Below are 21,226 nucleotides of genomic sequence, written 5' to 3'. Positions count from 1 at the left end.
TCTGTATGATGTAGATGAACTTAGATTCCAAATAAAGAGCATAACTGTTCTGACTATAGGCTCAGCCCATTGGCATATAGACATAGAATTTGAAAAATTGTTATCTATGGCACTAAGGGTATTTATATATCTCACAAAATCATTGGTATGGATCACCACAGGGTAAATTCAGAATAATATGGGAGAAAATAAATTACCTGGACCAAAGAGAAAATAAACCTGAGGAAATAGGGAATTGGGAGCAGTCTTTGGGTCACTTCCTTCTGTCTCTGCCTTAGCACTATATCCTCCCCATGCACCCCAACCAAACACATGCAAATTACCAGTTAATTTGAGCAGCATACTGGTGAAGTGCAGATTTTGGAATGAGAAGATTCTATTTCAAATTCTGACTCTGCCTCCTATTGGCCTTGTCACCTTGACCTGAGCCTCTTCTCCATTTGTATGTAAAAGGATGATAACGTTTACTTACTCATGGGGACTTAGGAGAATTCCATAATTAATTCACATAAAGAACGTGAAGTGCCTCGTATATAGGAAGTACTCAATAAATATTAGTACCATCAGTTTCAATTCAGGAAGGGGATCTGGGCCATCTAAAATATTACCTGAAAGTGTCTGTCCAATGCACTCTGGCCAAAATGATTAATAGTCGGTTAGACATTTTGAGGAAAATAATTAAAAATCTTTAGGGAAAAGTACTCTCTCTGTGCCTGAAGATCTGTGCTCAATTTGAATTGACATACAACAGTGATAAAATGAGAAGAAAGAATGGTAATCTAAATGCATCAGGAACATTAAGCATGAGGGAAGTTGTAATCAAATCAATAAAATTGTTAATAGCATGAAAAGGATGAAGTATATTTTTTTTTATCAAATTTCAGTTTTTTTAGGATGACATGACAGTTCTTGAAACCTGAAGGAGGAAAACTGAAGGCAAAGAGTTCCATTGGACACCACAGGTTATCACTAACTCCAAGAAATGTTGCTTGTGGGAAATATAATCACTATATAATTACAGTCTCACCACTTCATCCACTACTCTCTCTTATTAAGTTTTCCTCTTCCCCAGTGTCTACATCTCTTTTTCTATTTTCAAATAATTAAACAATAAATCCTACATTGTTACCATTGGTATCAGTGTGTATGACATCCACAATATTTGCATCAGTGTAATCTAATTTGCCGTTTGATGGTTTTCCAGAGAATTGTGGTCCAGCAGGGTCAAGACCTGAAATTCAAGAAAGAAGCTATTAATCTATTAATCAATCATACTACAGAGTTCAGTAGATCATATGCTTGCATTATTATTACATTATAAACATAATGAGCCTATACAGTTTTAGCTTAAACCTGTCCAAAAACAAATCTAACAATAAATGAAATTAGATGAATAGCAAGTATCTTCTTTATTTGAATAATCATTTTTCCAGTCTTCAGAGTTCATCAATGACGTAGTGTTAAGCCACACTACAGATGCCTAGACAAAATACTGTGGGTTTTTTTAGCATTTTTACTTAAGAAGTAATTAGGAATACACTGATAGTAAATCTCTATTTAATAGAAAGTAACTACTACTACCGCTGAGGAGGGGAAATAATAAATACTATCCTGGTCCTGTCTTGAGCCTCATTCTGCAGCAGCTCATCCTGGATCTCTCTATAGGTCTAAAATGTTAAGTGCAATTTGAGCTTGGAATAAAACATATTTATTATTAGCTTATCATTCATTTCTCACAAAAGTTTCCCGCATACACATAAGAAAAATATATTAAAAGTTTCATAAAATATAGATATTATTTCTGGTGTACTTGAAATTCTAAATAAAAATTTGAAGCTCATGACCTATTGCAGTGTGTCAAAAAAGGTGGGGAGGACATGAAATGCAACGCCTTGAGAACACCTATGCAATAGGGCAACAGTCATCTTAAAAAGTAAAATATAATATTGCTTTATCTCAGTACCTTCTGTTATCCCTAGTTTATTTGGCCCACATGACTGAATGAGGCAGAAACTACTCTCTTCCTATAAATTGTTCTGATGTAGAACCACTGCATTTGCTGGCTTTTTAAACCCTGATGATTGCTTGGCATGTGGAACCATTCAAACTAGACTAATATGTGAATCAACACACCTTAAAATAAAGTAGGATTACCAGCAGATCAAATTGAGCTAGTATGGTGGTTGAAAGAGAATGGACTTTGGATGCTAGAGACCTTTGTATAAGTCCTGGCTTAGCTGTTACTAACTTTTTGACGCTCCTGCATTCATTCAGTTAAACTCAACTTTCACATCCATATAATGAGAATCAAGTTAAAAGTGATCAAAGTAAGTAAGGTATACTTAAGGTTTGTAAAGATCCTAAATATCTAAACAAGTTATTCACCTCTACCCTCCCCCTTTGTTAACTTAAGACTCTAGTATTAACATTTGAAATTATTATAAATCATCTATGGGAATAGATCTCAATAATTCTAAAAAGCTAAATTAACTGGGGAAGGATAGTTTTTAAATCACCACCATTCCTAAAGGGAAGCCTGAACGTCCATGTCAGCATTATTTGGTTACTAAGCTTTGTGGATGCAGTAACCTTGTTAAGGAAATACAAGGAGAGCTGGGGTCCAGAATCCCTCAGGCATGGATATCAACTCCTGATTCTCCCTTCTAGTGTTCAAGTAAAATTGTTAAAAGAATTAAAATATATTAAAGTTTCTAAAATTTAAGTACATGGTAATAGGTTATCTTCTTAGTTAATACATGAAAAAAGTTTTACATTTAATGGGCCAAACTTTCTTTAGGATTGTTACAATAATGTGTCCTTAAAATTCATATGGGACTGCAGAAATTAATCATTTTCCTCCCACTTCTATATGGGTAATTTAAGTTTGGTGAAGAAATAAGTAAGACTTAAGAGTATAACCAAACAAAGACCAGCATCTGAATATAATATAGAAAAAAAAAAAAGTTTGTGCATCATTTCCTTTCCTTAAATATTGCCCTGTTAAATGTTAAATAAAGTAATAACTTCTGATGCTTAAAAGTATACTAAAATATTAATTTTGTCAAAAATATTTTACCTGTTATTCTTCCAACTTGACCATGAAATATCTTTCCAACAAACCCACTAATATGAGCCCCTAAGCTCACACCTATGAAATGAAAATTATCAAGAGATGCTCCGTGCTTCTGCAATTCAAAATACAATGTTACAATTTTCATTTCAGAAAATCACAAATTATGCCTGTTGCATCAATATTCTAAAATTCATTATTTTTTCTGGTTTAATCCATTTCTGGGAGACAGGGAATGGGATTTTATAATTTCAAATAACTATATCTTTGTTCAACTTTTTCCATAAAATATATGATTTTTCTGTACAGTTTTAATATCATTAAATTTTTATTTAAAAATTTAGAAAACATTGTCATTTTTATCTAGAATAGCATATGCAAAATAATACATTTAATTAATAAAGCATTTTGTAATAATAATAACAAAACTTACTTTGTGCTAGCTACCTTAGTATGTGTTTTTTAAATCTCATATGTAATATTCACAATAGTCCTATGAGTTACGTATTTTTATCCTATTGCCTAAAACTTTCACCAGCACCTATTAAATGCTGAATAAATATGGTTTGATAATGAGTTGCCCAAAGTCTCATATACTTATTACTATAAGGGGACAAGACTTGAAATCCAGGTCTGTTCAACTCCAAAATATAAACTAATCTACCTCCCTTTTTTATCTGTAGATTGTGTCAAAAACTTTAGGAAGACTGAACTGTGTGAAAAATCATCCTTACTTTGGAGATGATAAAATGAGACTCAGAGATTTTAAGTGATTTCCCCCAACACAAGCTGGAGAGTAATGGAGTCTGATCTTCCAAGCCCAAGTTTTGAACACCTTCTAGAGTCTCAGCCCAGGGGAGGGGGAGGGGGGCATTAGGAGCTTAAATGAGGAAGAATTTCTTCTACCACATTCTCAGGAAGCAGGTCATGGTCCATTCTACACAGTGACACATCCAATGGCTTACAGAAAGATATGGAACATTTACTCTAATGAGAAACTAGATTCAGGTTTTCCAGGCACAGAATGATGATTTTATTCAAATTTCTCAGACCAATGCCTGAAACCTCCAGGGAGTATCACTCTCAACTTCAGTGCTACTTCTCCTTAATATAGAGACTTTGCAAGCAAAAGCACTGTTAGAAATCTAATACTACAATTTTCCTAAATTTCTCTATTTAACATTCACATGTTCCACACTTTGAGGTATATATTTATTAATTAGAGAAAAGGCCACCACTAAAAGGAAAAATCAATTATGCAATTTATAGACTCTCAGTAAGAACAGGTGAATCAATTACTTCTTCTGTCTCCAGAGGCATGGTTTGGTTTTGTCCAAATTTGAGGATGTAAAAATAATAATGATAGCTGATTTTATTCAATGGTTATTATATGCCAAGTGCTGGTTAAGAATTAATTTCATTTAATACTTAAATAAAATATTCTTAGAAAGTTTTATTATCCCAAATGTTTAGACAAGGAAATGAGGCAGAATAGTTAAGCAATTGCTCCAACTCACACAGATGATATGGATTTGGTGGTCTTTGAACCCCTCCAGTCTGACTCCTAACCACTATGTGCAACTGCTTCTTGGATCTATGACGCTTGCTCCATTTCAGCAGAGGCTTGGAAGTTCAGCACAACACAACTCAAAGGCGATTTCAAGCTCAAGAATATCCCCAAATCATATATCACCCTTCTTTTTCTCGAGTGCCATCACTACCACCTCCCTCTAGAACAGGCATGGATCTTCTTATGTATTGACTTAGCAGTCAAAGATCAATCAAATTATAGATGACCTAGAACTGGCCTGAATTTATTTGACTCATCCCAACCCTGGACCTAAATGCTGGATAAACGTAAATGGAACTGACACCTGCCTCCACGGTTGGCAAAAGTATGCTACTTTTCAAGCTGTTTTCCCCTCACTTTTACCAATGCACACTTGATTAATTTGAAACATTTTAGACATACCTTAGAAAATATATCTAAAAGATCTAATGATTAAATAGTTTATCCCCTCTGTGCACAAAGAATCACTACATTATCCTGAAGTATAGGTAGAGTTAAAAAAACAAAAATCTTAAAAGATTTTAAGATAAAACAGAGTAATTGAGTCTTTAAGATAATTAAAAAAAATAAGGTCACATCTAGGTATAGAATTATCCTTACACAAAGAAAAGATGGCTGCATACATTAGCACATCAATGCAGTAATTCTAAATGCTACAGGAAAATGGTATTTTATTACCACTTTGCAGTATTACATAACATACTGTATATTGTATAACATATATAACACATAAAATTCCAGACTTACCAAAAGATTCTGAATGTACCTACTCAAACTCACAGCAACTTTTCTGGTATTTTTAACCGCTCTACTGTAAAGAAAAGTTGTAGCACCTCGGTTCCAATCTACTACAATTACATTTATATCATCTTGGTCCAACAAAATTCTCACAAAGTTCTGAAGCCATGGTGGAGTGGAGCCCATTGGTCTGTATCCATGAATAAGCCAGACTGTTTTCTTTCTTGTGTTGAAATTAACATTAAGTGAGTTATCCTGCTCAAACAGTGACTCAGCACAGCTCGGGTTGTTCCTTGTATACAATATCAAAAATATCTCCATTTTGGGATTAAACAGATCTCTGAAGGAATCCTTTAAATTTAGCTGAGAGAATTTAAGGCATGGTCCTTTATTCTCTGAAATAAAAAAAAAAGAAGTCAGTCAAGCTGAGTATTGGGATAGTATTTGATTCGATTCCTGTTTGTGTTGCAAAGAAAAAAACTGAACTTGGAGGGTGGGGAGGTTTTCACTTTATTAGCATTTTCACATAATTTTCTGAGCAACTATAATGTTTTAAGTAATTCGCTGATTACTTAAATAGACTTTCTGAACTAGATGTATTCAAAATTTACAATGAAATATAGAAATAAATGTGGTTAGTTAAAAATTAAGAATTTTTATCTGTACAAAATAGCAACCGTGTGATTAAAATCGTTAATATTGTTAACAAGGAAATTGTTATACACACCAATAAAAGTCCATAAATTGACTACGAACTTTAACAGAAATTTTACAGGGACTTCCCTGGTGGCGCAGCGGTTAAGAATCCACCCGCCAATGCAGGGGACACGGGTTCCAGCCCTGGTCCGGGAAGATCCCACATGCCAGGGAGTAGCTAAGCCTGTGCGCCACAACTACTGAGCCTGTGCTCTAGAGCCCTCGAGCCACAACTACTGAAGCTCACGTGCATAGAGCCCATGCTCCACAGCAAGAGAAGGCACTGCAATGAGAAAGGCACGCACCGCAATGTAGAGCAGCCCCTGCTTGCCGCAATTAGAGAAAGCCCATGCACAGCAACGAAGACTCATTGCAGCCAAAAATTTTTAAAAATTAAAAATTAAATTTACAGAAGAATATTTACGTATGGATAATAAGCATTAGAAAAAATATATTTTACCTGACTTGTAATCAAATAAACACAAATCAAAACAAAAAATATATCATTTTCTTCCTATCAAATTAAACAAAATGAAAAAATCCTTTAAATACATAATACTTACAAGGGTAAATTTGTAACAAATATTCATATACATGGATGCTGAGAGCATAAGTTGAAACATCCTTGTGAAATTTTATATGTGTCTAAGTGTATACTACACAGACATAATCTTAAAAATATTTACTCTTCCTTATTTTCTTCCTAGGATTTACATTAATGAAATAAATAATTTGTATTAAATATAAAGGCATTAAATCAACTATCCTCCAATACAAAAAAAACTCTAAGAAATATAAAGACATTAATCAGAGGGTTATGCATAATCACACAAAAATTTAAAACACCTTATCATCATATAGAATTTCATCAATGTGTGCATCCTATTTGTCTATCTACCTACATACCTACATATCTATCCATCCATCCATCCTAGAAAGAAGTAGAGCAGAAAATGAAATAACTAAGCCAAACCAACAGCAATAGTCATTACTAGGCAGTGAAACATGGCTGCTTTTTATTTTCTTTTCATAGTTTATAAGAATTGTATTTTTTTTCCAAAATAAGCATATAATCTCAAAAAAATTTTTAATGAGAACATATGCTCGTACTGCTTCTGGAAATTTAACCTGGTAAGAAGATTTGGGAAAACAATTTGTCAATATATATAAAAAATGCACAAAAATGTTAGTAATGTTAATGCCAGTAATTACACTTCTAATTATTTATCTCAAGAAAATAGTCTGAACACATGTAAAAAATGAATATACATTATTTTAATACTGGAGAAATAGAAGTGATTTAAATGCCCAGAAATAATGATGTGCTTAAGCTGCTACATATATAGGTATTTGATACATTTAAATGTTTATTTTAACATATATAAATATATATTTAAAATTACACATATATATTTTATATGTGGATATATTTGGTAAATCCATAATAATATGCACTAGTTGCCATCAATCTAGTTTGGAAATTATATATGTGACATTGTCACATTTAGAAGAAAATAAAGGATGAAGGCAGTGAAGAAGAAGCAAGACCTGCATTCAATTATCAGATTAACAGCTGAGAGATACTTGGACAAGTGAAAAACTTTGATACTTCATTTGTTCTAAATACAAAGGAATGAGGAAGTGGAGAGGAGAAATAAACCTCAGTGCAATATCAGTGCTTACTACACAGTACAAATTGTGTAGGGAATTGTGCTTATCCACCTTCCTACAAGCTGGAATTCTGAGAAGTCTAAATGCAATTGATACATCCAAACTGCTGGTCCACTCCAAACCAAGGTAGATTTTACCTGGTCCTGGAATGAGTAATGAGGAATAAACAATGGAATCTCTGTGATAAAATAAGGGAAAGAAATCACTTAAAACAGTCAACAGAAAAGTCTATGGCCTATTACCAGGATCCAGAAGTAATAGCAGAAAACTCTTTAGCACCCTCATTAGAATGCAAGAAAAACCACATCTCAAAAACAGGAGGCCACTAAGAGAAAATATATTGAGGCGAAAAACAATAGGTTAAGTTTAAAATGGAATAATGAGGGCTTCCCTGGTGGCGCAGTGGTTGAGAGTCCGCCTGCCGATGCAGGGGACGCGGGTTCGTGCCCCGGTCCGGGAAGATCCCACATGCTGTGGAGCGGCTGGGCCCGTGTGCCATGGCCGCTGAGCCTGCGCGTCCGGAGCCTGTGCTCCGCAACGGGGGAGGCCACAGCAGTGAGAGGCCCGTGTACCGCAAAAAAAAAAAAATTAAGTTAAATCACCTTTCATTAAATCGTTGATTAAAGCTGTTTATTTGTGTGAAACGAGCGGTTATTTTGCCAGTGAATCCAACGAGCCTTAAAACCAAATGCAGGCTTTCGGCAAAACAACTATTTTATGTGAAAGTTAAGTTTTTACTGAAGTCTTTATTGTCTTAATTGGAGTTAAGTTAGTATCAATTTAAGATAAACTGTCACAACTTTAGATGTTATATGTAATCCCCATGATAAACACAAACAAAATAATCTATAGAATATACACAAAAGGAAATGAGATGGAGATCAAAATGTGTCAGAACAAAAAATCAATTAAAAACAATGAATAAAAGAGATAACATTCACTTCAAACCCATTAGGATGGCTACTATTAAAAACAAACAAACAAAAAACCCAGGAAACAACTCTTGGAAAGAATGTGGAGAAATAGAACCCTTGTTCATTGCTGAAAGGTTGCAGCTGCTGTGGAAATGTTATGGTGGTGCCTCAAACAATTAAAAATAGAATTACTACATAATCCAGAAACTCCACTTCTGGGTATATATCCAAAATAATTGAAAGCAGAGACTCAAAGAGATTTTTATACACGCATGTTCATAGCAACATTATTCACAATAGCCAAAAGGTAGAAGCAACCCAAATATCCATCAAAGGATGGACGGATAAACAAAACCTGGTATATACATCCAATGGAATATTATTCAGCCTTTAAAAGGAAGGAAATTCTTACACATGTTACAACGTGGAATAACTTTGAATATGTTACATTAAGTGAAATATGCCAGTCACAAAAATACAAATGCCGTATGATTCCACTTAAATGAGGTACCTAAAGAAGTCAAATTTATAGAAACATAATGTAGAACAGTGGTTGCCAAGGGCTGGAGAAAAATAGAAAATGGGGAGGTCAAGGGGTACAGATTTGCAGTTTGGGAAGCTGAAAATGTTCTGGAGATGGAGGGTGGTGATGGTTGCACAACAGTGTGAATGTACTTAATGCCACTGAACTGTACACTTAAAAACGGTGAAAATGGTCATTTTTAATGTATGTTTTCCCACAATTAAAACAAAACAAACAAACAAAAAATCTTCCAGAATCCAATTCCTGTCATTATAGATACTATTCCAGACATGTTTTACTTCTGTAAACAACTAGAACACTCGATAAAACATATGAAAAAAAAAAAGTTTAGACACTGGACAACAAGAAGCACAGGACTCTAATATCTAAAAAAAGGTAAACAAATGATTTGAACCATATACCTAATACCTTTCTACCTGGAGGCAGTTTCCAGACTTCAGTGCAGGAAGGTTGAACCCAACAAAGCATGACGGTTTTGCCAAGTTGAGGAGAAAGACGGGAGTTTGAAGAAGTTGAAGCAACTAGGGTTTGTATCACAGTGTGCCACAAAGGAGGGAGCCATGCAGAGGCAGAGCTCCAAACCCCGCAGAGGAGTCCTCTTGGATCTGTTCCTGGAGACAAACCTATGCCTGCAGAGGGTGAAACTCCACGAAGAGCTGTAAGCTCAACAACTCCAAAGGTCACATCAGGCTAGGAGACATTGAAGTTCTGACCAGCCAGAGTAGAAAAACCTTAATGAACATCAGGGACATTCAGTGGGGAACCCAGAAGGGTCAGACGTAGTTACAATGGAGCTAAACTAGTTCTAGAGTAAAAGAGAACTTAGACCCATTCTTTCGCCTTCTCATTCTCTCATCTCTGCTTGCTTTGATTTGGCTTCATTCTCCGGCAGGCAACAGGCCTTGTGTGTGAAATACTGAGAGAAAATATTAACAATCTTGAGGTAAGCAAAGATTTTTCAGATACAATAGATTAAGCACACAACATAAAAGTGATAAATTGGAAATTGTCAGAGTGAAGGATGTCTGCTCCTAAAAGGACACTGTTAAGAATGTGAATATGCAGGCTTGCAAAATATACACCTGAAAAAGTACCTGTATCCAGAATATATGTGTGTTATGTTGTATGTGTGTGTGTATACACACACATATATGTAAAATAGGAAAACGTGATTTTTAAAAAATGACAAAATAATTGAAGATACTTCACAAGAGATGGTCTAATGGCCACTAGGCTCAAAAATGATGGTCAACATCAGTTATAAAAAATTGTAAATTATACCAAAACAACGTACTGCTACACAATCACTAGAATGGCTACAATTTAAAGACTGACAAAACCAACTATTTGGAAGGATATAGAGCAACTTGAAGCATCCTACAGTGCTGAGGAAAATGACAAAATGATACAATACTTTGGAAAACAGTTGGTAGATTTTTTCTAATGTTAAATATATACTTACATGACCCCAAACATTCACTTCTAGGTGTTTACACATAAGAAATGAAAACATTTTCCACTATGTGTATAACAAGTTCATAGTAGTTCTTTTTCATAAAAACCCCAAATTGGAAAAAAGCTACATGTCAATCAAGAGGAATCCAGATAAACAAATTATGGATTATCTACATGATGTAATACCACCCAGCAATAAAAAGGAATAAGTTGATTACACATGCAACAACTTTGATGAATCTCAAAAACATCACCCTGAGCAAAAGATTCCAGAAACAAAAAAGGACATATTCCCTCTTGCACTGTTGGTGGGAATGTAAATTGATACAGCCACTATGGAGAACAGCATGGAGGTTCCTTAAAAAACTAAAAATAGAATTACCATATGACCCAGCAATCCCACTACTGGGCATATTCCCAGAGAAAACCATAATTCAAAAAGACACATGCACCCCAGTGTTCATTGCCGCACTATTTACCATAGCCAAGACATGGAAGCAACCTAAATCGACAGACGAATGGATAAAGAAGTTGTGGTACATATATACAATGGAATATTACTGAGCCATAAAAAGGAAAGAAATTGGGTCATTTGTAGAGATGTGGATTTATCTAGAGACTGTCATACAGAGTGAAGTAAGTCAGAAAGAGAAAAACAAATATCGTATATTAACGCATATATGTGGAACCTAGAAAAATGAACCAGTTTGCGGGGCAGAAATAGAGACACAAATGTAGAGAACAAACAAATGGACACCAAGGGGGGAAAGCGTGCGGCGGGGGGTGGGATGAATTGGGAGATTGGGATTGACATATATACATTAATATGTATAAAATAGATAACTAATAAGAACCTGCTGTATAGCACAGGGAACTCCACTTCACTTCGCTGTACAGTAGAAACTAACACAACATTATAAAACAACTATACCCCAATAAAAAAAGAAATAAAACAAATAAATAAATAATAAAATAACAGAAAAAGAACATATTTTTTAATTCCATGTATAAGAAATTCTAGAAAAGGGGTATCTAATCTAGAGTGTCAGAAAGCAGATCAGGGTTGTAGGGAGCCAGAGGTAGGGAGCAGATTAACTGCTAGAAGCTACCTTTTTGGATGCAAGAAATGTTTTGTATCTTGATTGATGAGATGTCTTGGGGAAGGGGAAAATTTCACAAGAAAAATGAATGAACTTTACAGATAATAAGGTGGCATGATTAAAATTATATTTATATTATAAGTCAAGTAAAAAGAGGCCTATGAAACTGAATCAAGAAGTGACAGATAAATTAATGGAAAAGAATGGAACACCCAGAAATACACTCTATTACCCATGATATCTAAGGATACCTATTTTAAAATAAATAATGGCTGTGATAATTATTTGATTCTAGCTATATAAAAAGCATTCCATGTAAAAGTAAAATTATGTGAACTAGAAGAAGAATACAATTAATATGTACATGATCTCAGATTGAGGAATGACTTTTTAGCATAAAAACCAAGGAAGAAACCATAAACTATGACCAATAGATTTCACAGTACATGAATTTAAAACTTCTGTAACATAAACACTATAAACTATCCAAATGACAAAAAAAAAAAAACTTAGGGAAATATTTTCAGTGTAAAGTAGAAAAGGAATCTATATATATAAAGAGCTATTAATGAAGAAAAAGAACACTCCAATTGAACAGCAAGTGAAGAATATAAACATACATTTTACAAAATTAAATATCCAAGCAGCTCATAAATGTATCAAAATGTGTTCAATCTTCTTAAAATCTAATAAAAATTAATTCAAATAATGACATATCATTTTTACCATTATACCCATGACCATTAACACCAATGTATATCACAGAATTTTTAAAAGTAGGTATTTAGGAAAACAACTAAATATATGGCAATGCAAGTCTATAAAAATAAATTATGTATCCATGATAATGCAGGAATTAAGAAATCTATATAGTCCATAAATACACACATATAGTCCTAATTTTAGCTGTAATACATAGTGTATATACAGGGCACTCTAAGTGCACATTTGTGCATGTACAAACATATTTATTGTAATAGAACTGGTAGGAAATAAACCAATACCTTAATTGTAGTTTGTGATGATGGTAATTTCTTATCTGTTTTTCTATATTTTTCTGTGTGTTTTCTCTCTCTTGTATTTTAATCTTTTCTGAGTATTCTAGATCTAACTTACTCTTTGTTAGTGTTATGAGGAAATATGGTTTAAATAGACTTCAGTTAGGGCTTCCCTGGTGGCGCAGTGGTTGAGAGTCCGCCTGCCGTTGCAGGGGACACGGGTTCGTGCCCCGGTCTGGGAAGATCCCACATGCCGTGGAGCGGCTGGGCCCGTGAGCCATGGCTGCTGAGCCTGTGCGTCCGGAGCCTGTGCTCCGCAATGGGAGAGGCTACAACAGTGAGAGGCCCGCGTACCGCAAAAAAAAAAAAAAAAAAAAAAAAAAAAATAGACTTCAGTTAATTAAAAACTGATAACAAGTAATGTACCAGCAAAAAGATATAGATATTTAGAATAGAAAAATAAGCACTGATTTTGTTTGAAAATTGAACAAATTGAGGTTCTGGGGACTAGATTAAGTAATGTTACTGTGATTAGAAATTTAGTAGCAGGGGCACAGTATTGGATTTCATTGCCAAATATGTAGAAAGATGATGACTCTAGCAGTAATCTCAACAGAGCAGTACACAGAAAGAATTCTGAAAATCTTCTTAGGTTTCAAATTATAGAAGCAGTAAAATTTTTTAAAATATCAAAGACATATGAAGTTAGGAATAATGATTCTAGGTTGTTCAGCTCTATCTCTGAAATATATTTCCATTATAGTTGCAAAGGCTGTGAAGAGGAGGACAAGGCGATCAAATGGACAGAGTCCAGAGACGTGGACAGCTCCTTGGACGTGGACAGCTGAGACCCAGGTGACTCTAGCTTCTCTCAAACCTCTCTTGTGACTCTGAGCAAATTTTTTTCTCCTCTCACTTCTGAGCCTCAGTTTCTTTAAATGGAAGGAGTTTAAACAAATAGTCCCCTATGACTTGTGTTATTCTAATATTCTTTGATTTCAAACCCATTTGTACACTCGGTTAGCTGCTGAGACAAGTTAGTCTGTCTTGCAACTTTCAGCATTGACCAAATGAATAAAAGAGGGACCTCAAAACCCAGTCATAAAAAGTTACCAATCCTAACACATCCTGGAAAGATTTAACCCTTCTTCCTTCCTCTGAAAATCCTCTGAAACCCATATTTATCCCCAAAAGCCTGCATGAAAACCTCCTTCCTTCTCTTTCTCCATTTCTGAAAACGAAATGTATTTGTTAACAGCAATAACAATAACATCAATAATGTTAATAATTGCTTATGTTTATTTTGGAATCACTCCACGTAGGAACTGTACTGTTTTATATTTGCTATCGTTTCCCTCATTTTATGTATGAAGAAAGTGAAATTTAAAAAGATTAAATGGGGCTTCCCTGGTGGCGCAGTGGTTAAGAATCCGCCTGATAATGCTTGGGACACGGGTTCAAGCCCTGGCTCTGGGAAGATCCCACATGCCGTGGAGCAACTAAGCCCGTGTGCCACAACTACTGAGCCTGTGCTCTAGAGCCCACAAGCCACAACTACTGAAGCCCGCGTGCCTAGAGCCCGTGCTCCGCAATGAGAAGCCCACGCACCACAATGAAGAGTAGCCCCCACTCACCACAACTAGAGAAAGCCCACGCGCAGTAACGAAGACCCAATGCAGCCAAAAAAAAATTAAATAAATAAATAAATAGATAGATAAAATTAAATGACCTGTGGAAGGTCACACAGAAGCAACAGAACATTTGTGGGTGAGATCTGAAAAGCATGAGTTTATTTATGGCACAAGTTATTATGCAAACAGTTGAGCAACATAAATAAAACTCTATCAGAAGTTCACTAAGTCGATTATTTATTCATGTGTAAGAAGAAGAATGAAGACTTTCTGGGGCCAGCAGAATTCCAGATATAACAAACGGCTGACCGATTTGATACTATAAGACAATTAACTGAATTGAAGACAAAGGTTTGCATGGCCATAGAGCCAGTTGAGACACAAAACTGTAGGTAGAAGTTTAAAATCCCTGAACGCTTGTGACAGAAAGTGATACAGTACGTTTAATTTTCTGATTCTGAAGCAATCAAAGCACATTTTGAAAACATACATTTATTTAACATGTCACAAGAAATCAAGATATTCAATCAGTAACTTTTTCAACTATGCAAATGTTTGGAAAGCTGTTGAAAATGAAGCTGACTACACAAGCAAAATAAAGTAGGTGACTGATAAGTCTTTAGACCAGGAATTCCCAAGCATGGGTTTAAAAATGGGTGTAAAAAATGACCGGGAAAGTTTATTCAAATGTATTGTTAGTTTTCTGGGCCATCCCCAGAGAATCTGATTTGGTAGGTACACCTACACTTTTAAATGCATAACTCAGGGAATTCTGATATACATAGTCCATACAGGTCTCACATAACTGTACACAGGTAGATACAGTGTGAAGCCCTACACCTGGAAATTACTCTGAGAGAATTACAGAGAAAATGCATGTGGAAGAAAACACAATGGGTTATTCTAACCTAATTTATATTGCTTTATAATTGACCAAATCACTCATTTATGTTATCTCTTTCGAGCTTTACAATGCACTGAGATAGTCTTATAAATTTTACTTCCATTTAAAAATGAGTGAACTGCTGTTCAAGGAGGTTAGGTGATTTGGCCTAGGAGAACAAGCCACCAGAACTAGCCACCACTACCATACATTACAAAAACATAAAATGCCTATCAAGAGAATTCCAAGTGAGTAAAATATAAATAATAAACTGTATATTATTACCATTTAGATTATGTATTTGAATGTAAAACTGAAACATTTCCAGAGTGTACTTTTAGTTCACATATACAATTGGAAAGAAATAAGGAATAATTTGAATTTCTAGCTGACATTTTAAGGTTATTCAAGTATGCATTCAAGAATTTTTTTAAAGAAATTTAAAATGAAGGAAATGGCCTGCTTTTGCAAAATCTCTATAAAAAACTATTCATTGTGAATTGTAAATTTGCTACTTTTCTTATTGTCATAAAGTAGAACAAGTAGTTATCTTTATTACCATAAAGTAGTAAATGATATTACTAAAATTAGTAAACTTTATTACCATAAGCCAGTAAACCAGGACAATAAAGTTCTACTTTATTACTGTAAACTTGTTTTGGTTTAGTGTAATAGGACAAAAAAAATAGTTGTAGAGTATGTTTATACTGTTTCTTTTATAATTGACAATTTATCCATGTAAAAATTTTCCTCAAAAGTAGGGTTATTTGAACAAATGAAATTGAAACAAGATGTTTATTAAGTCATGATTTCCAAATACTGAATTAATTTCTTTATTACTAAATTATTCTAAATTTCTCTTGAATATTTGTATTTGTTCTCTATTTATAGCTCCTTGTAAAAGATTTTCTAGTTACTAATTATCTAGAAAGTAAAATAAAATACAGAACATACAATTTACCAAGCACACATACATGCACACACACACACGAACTTTCTTCATAATAATCTGTTTGATATAATTAGTACCTATAATCATAGTATATTTTTATACCATAATTTCATATCATTCTTTATTCCAGAATACAGACCATACTGATTATTTCATACATAATTTTTAAAGATAAATCAAAGCATTAGTTCTTACCAGATCTTGCCCAGCACATTAAACAGAGAAAAATGTATACTCTCATTTGGAATCTGATAAAAGTAAAAGAAGCACTCAGGTTCACCAAAAAAGAAATTCTGAAATTCATTAAGGTTTCTCTGGTAGGACTGTCACAGTCTGGTAGGTTTTAATGTAAAATACCCCTGGCTTTTGCTCCTCCCTGTTTGTTGAAAAGGTGAGGCAGTTTGTTTTCTCCAGTTTAGCTTGTACTCATGAGAAGGATTTTTAAGTTAAAGACTGTAATAAGTCACAAACATTCAGCTACCCAAGTTGAATTTAAGGGAAAGAAAAAGCTAAAAATATTTTTCTTTATTCCTCTTAACCTCAGGATTTCAGAAGTGGTTGGGAAGAATATGTTCCTTGAAAGCCCAAAGCAAATGTAATGTCAGAAAATGCTAGAAATGAAAAGAGTCAGAAAAAGTTGTGGTTTATGTTCATTTTGATTACAAACTAAGTTGTCTTTATACACCATAAAACCAATAATAAAATCCATATCCACCAAGCTGCCAAGTGTAAAATATGGTCCTTTTATATTTATGTCATTTTGCAACCCAAACTCAGCAGCTATTTTAAAATTCAAAATGCTAGCCTGTCTCTTGAGATCTACTATTTGAAAATTTTAAAAAAAAATTCTGTTTTCAATATAACAAACATTTAAAAATTATTACCGGATTCCTTTTCACATGTTTACTTAATTTTTCCCTTATTTTCCTTCTTAGAAATGGATTTTAGTAGGCAAGGAAAATAGAGAATTGCTATTCTCTATGTACATGCCTTATAAGTTCAAAAATTAAATTTGCATTTTGGAAATTCAAATCACTGTAAATTTCCAAAGATACTTTAAGAACAGACCTGTTTAGTTTACATCAATCAGTAGAAACTATGCTGAGGTCTGGGGAGGTGTTTCAGAGGAACCACAAACAAAATGAGGTATTCACTTAAAAATCATGAAAAATGTAACCGCTGATGAGTTGTCATCGTTATTTTGGCCTGTTTGATCTCTTGGAATTTTATGTGAGACTTCAGTTTTAAAAGGGTGCCACCACAATAATTTGACTGGAGACCAACAAATAACCTAGGTCCTTCCACACCATTTAGCTGTAACAAGTATGCTTTTCTAACAAAGATATAAGTAAACTACATCTTTTCAGAATGTGGGAAGAAAGATAATATGTCATTCATCTTAAGAGAAATTCTTAATAAGTTTATAATCAAATTAACTGAAAAGTCTTTCCTATTTAACATATTTTTCTTTTGCTCTGTGCTTTTGATGTGACACTGTAATATGAATCTTGCAAATTATTTTCATCTTAGCCATTCTAAAGTGCTCAATGAAAATATCAAGTTGGCATTCAAGACAATACATGGCAGAATTTCAAAATATAAAATTATATTTCATTTTCATATTTTTCACTTACTGTCGATACTGAGAAAGTTGGGATTGTTCATGGCCATTGCATTAAATAGCAAAATATCGAGGAATGATGAAATATTATATAAAAGGCCTATAGTTTAGTAAGACAATATATATGTACTATTTAGTCTCCTTGGATATAAAAAAAATATTTTAAGAATCTTGCAGACATGCATACAATATAAATCATACTATAAGACTGAAAATGAGAATGATGATGATGAAGATATAAAATTGATGGAGCCCTATGCATCAGGCAAGCTTCTAGGCACTCTATAGCTAATTACAGTAGGTAGTTGAGTCATATTTATTGAGATGAGGAAGTCATTTTTTGTCAGAATATACTGTGGCACAAAAAGTTGAATAATTTAGCAACATGTGTCAAAATGCTTAATGATCTTACCCTTTGGTTCCGTAATTAAATATCCAAGATACTTTCCCACAGAAATACTAACATATGTGCACAAAGATATATGAGCAAGGAAGTTCATTATATGAGTAAGGAAGTTCATCTCAACATTTTTATAATAGCCAAAAAATGGAAACAATATAAACATCTAACAGTGGGGGATTAGTCTAATTATATACATACTGTGAATTAAAATTAATGATGTAGAGAAATCAGTATTTATTGGTATAGAAAGCCTTCATTACATGGTTTTGGGGTTATAAAAGGCAAGCTGAAAAACAGTATGTATAGTAAGGTTTATATTCCTAAAATATGCTTCATGTATATATGTATAGATCAAAGTTAGGAAGATTTTCCTCCAAAATGTTTATATCTGCATGGTAGACTCGATGATTTTCACTCTCTTAGTTATCTCTTTAAATATTATGAACACGTCTTTACAATAAACATCTTATGTAAGTAAAGCAACACAAAGTTATATTTACTTGGGACAAATATGGTTAAGAAAATCAGAATAAAGACAAAAAGACAGTAAGAAGAAAAAAATGAAGACAAAATTGAGGTCAATTTTTAAAAGGCATCCACTACACTCCCTTAACATTAATTTCCCAAGTTTCTCCATTCATTCATTCATGTGTTCACTCATTTATGCAACTTTTATTAAGTATCTATTAATTTCCAGGCTTAACTTAGTTTCTGGACATACAAAGTAGAGCATTCATTTAGTCAAACTGTATTATTTCAACAACTATTTATGATACATCTACAGAGGTGTCAGGGATTGTTCTAGGTACCGAAATATATTTATCCTATAGTACTTCACAGTGAGGAGGGCTGGAAAAAGGTATATCTAGGAAACTATGGAACCACACAGGTAGAACAGCCAGCTAATCTACAGTGCAGAATGGGAAGGCTTGCAGGAAATGCTGTCTACAAAAGAGACAAAAGAGCTGAACTACAAAAGAGAATAAGTCACCTGGGCAAAAAAGGGGAGAAAGGAACTCTAGAGTTCTAGATATATCTATATCTATATCTATATCTATATCTATATCTATATCTATATCTATATCTATCTATGTATACACACAAACATACATTTTCATTTTTGATGTCTTCATGCAGTTAGGGGTATAAGACATCCTGATATGAGTGAAGAAAGGCTAATTGTTTATTCATTCATTTAACCCATTAAACCTTATACGTGACTAATGGCCCAGGAAATTCTGAGAATAAAGTGGATTCTTTTTTACCTACCACTAGCATTCACTCCATTTCAATTAGGAAATACAGTAAGCTTACATTAGAAAAAAATATATGTATATATATAGAGAGAGAGGTCAAATTCTGAGCAAACAGCTAACTGCATTGAGCTGACCTTCAGAGCTTAAAACATTAAATAATTACTCTAGAAGTACATGGGCCATAAACTTATGTACTGCCAAAAGAAAAGAGGATGTGATAAGAACACCAAAATTATGCACACTGTAGACAAAGAATGATGCAAATTTCAATCCAGCAAGAAAATATGATCATGACTTATATGCACTACATATTTTACAATGAAACCTGAAGTTACAGCTCCCAGATAAGCAGTGTCTGAGGGGAAGTTAAAGAGAAAATATCTTGGTTTGGATAAAATTTATGGGGTAAATGAATTTTAAAAATAGATAGGGGGCCTCCCTGGTGGCGCAGTGGTTGAGAGTCCGCCTGCGGATGCAGGGGATACGGGTTCGTGCCCCGGTCTGGGAGGATCCCATATGCCGCGGAGCGGCTGGGCCCGTGAGCCATGGCCGCTGGGCCTGCGCGTCCGGAGCCTGTGCTCCGCAACGGGAGAGGCCACAACAGTGAGAGGCCCGCATACCGCAAAAAGAAAAAAAACAAAAAAAAAAATAGATAGGTCTACACATAATAGAGACCTGCAAGTATCCACTCATTTGATCAACATATATTTGTTACATGCCTACAACGTGCAAGTTTTCTCAACCCCCTCCTACCCTACTACAACAATATTGATGATAGAAGAAAGAAAGAATAAATGAAGACAGGACTTACAGATTCATAATATATCAACCAAAGGTAACTAGTGAAAGTTACTGACACATAATTTTATATTTATATGTTCAAGAAGTCAGTCTGTTTCTCCCATTACACTGTACGGTTTAGGAGGGCAGATCTTTATACTCACCTTTGTTTCCCAAGGATTAAAAACAGTGCCTGGCATGTAATGAGAACTCAGAAAATATCTATTAAATGAGGTAATTATATTAGTCCAATCTGTCCCTTAAGAAACAGAACTTGAATTCCAAAAAGTGAAATTACTTGCTTAAAGTCATAAAATGAAGTATTGTCAGAGTTCAGTTAGAAATCAGGATTCCAAACAAGTGTCCCTTTTCATTAGAAAAGATGATTTCTTTGGTCCAGTAACCATGTAAAAGAATACCTTTTCAATTAAAAATGAATTATCACCACACCTAAGTAAAGGCCAAATAGTGATTACTTGCATGATATTTACAGGATGATTTCAGGGTCCTATGTAGACATATCATATCAGAAAGGAAACCAAGTTAACAGTTGCCAGTTAATTTATCAAAGCACTGAGATTCTGAGTAAGTTTTCTTCCTCCTTTCTTTTAATTATCTTTATTGTTTTTAGGATTTTTTTTTCAATGCTCAAGTAAGAATTAATTCTTCACCCTGGTCCCACAGCTTACAAAGTACAGCCCTGATACAAAATACAAACATTGGATCCTACTACAATCACCCAGCAGCCATCCTCAAGAATTCTGGCTTCAGTAACAAAACTTGCTATATTCTTTCCAGTATTCCTTGGTATAGTCTGTTTTCTCAAGTTCAAATGCCTTCTACAGTCCACTTAAAACCTGTGTCCATTTTCAAAGACTTCACTAGGGAGCGCTTCCTAGGTAAATAAACTAATTCTAGTACTCTACTGTATCCACATGCATGCA

General features: G+C 34.2%; 1 protein-coding gene across 6 annotated transcripts in view; it reads right to left on the bottom strand.

The window, feature by feature from the left end:
- The window catches only part of LIPI (lipase I), a 62,364-nt gene extending 45,669 nt beyond the window's left edge, over positions 1-16,695 (bottom strand). For 5 of the 6 annotated variants that reach the window (XM_081235301.1, XM_081235305.1, XM_081235302.1 and 2 more), the window contains exons 1-4: positions 16,418-16,695; positions 5,388-5,773; positions 3,077-3,185; positions 1,130-1,231 (exon numbers count right to left, since the gene is read on the bottom strand). In XM_081235301.1, the coding sequence (XP_081091427.1) occupies positions 1,130-1,231; positions 3,077-3,185; positions 5,388-5,773; positions 16,418-16,526 (706 nt within the window). In that variant the 5' untranslated portion in view covers positions 16,527-16,695. The remainder of the gene's footprint in view (positions 1-1,129; positions 1,232-3,076; positions 3,186-5,387; positions 5,774-16,417) is intronic. The other variant, XM_081235306.1, reaches the window with a different exon arrangement.
- Positions 16,696-21,226: the final 4,531 nt, after the last annotated feature.

The sequence above is a fragment of the Mesoplodon bidens genome (genome assembly GCF_964165515.1).
Source record: "Mesoplodon bidens genome assembly, chromosome: 5".
In the NCBI taxonomy this organism is placed as follows: domain Eukaryota; kingdom Metazoa; phylum Chordata; class Mammalia; order Artiodactyla; family Ziphiidae; genus Mesoplodon; species Mesoplodon bidens.
The sequence above is the reverse complement of the archived record's forward strand: the minus strand, read 5'-3'. Positions and strand labels throughout refer to the sequence as shown.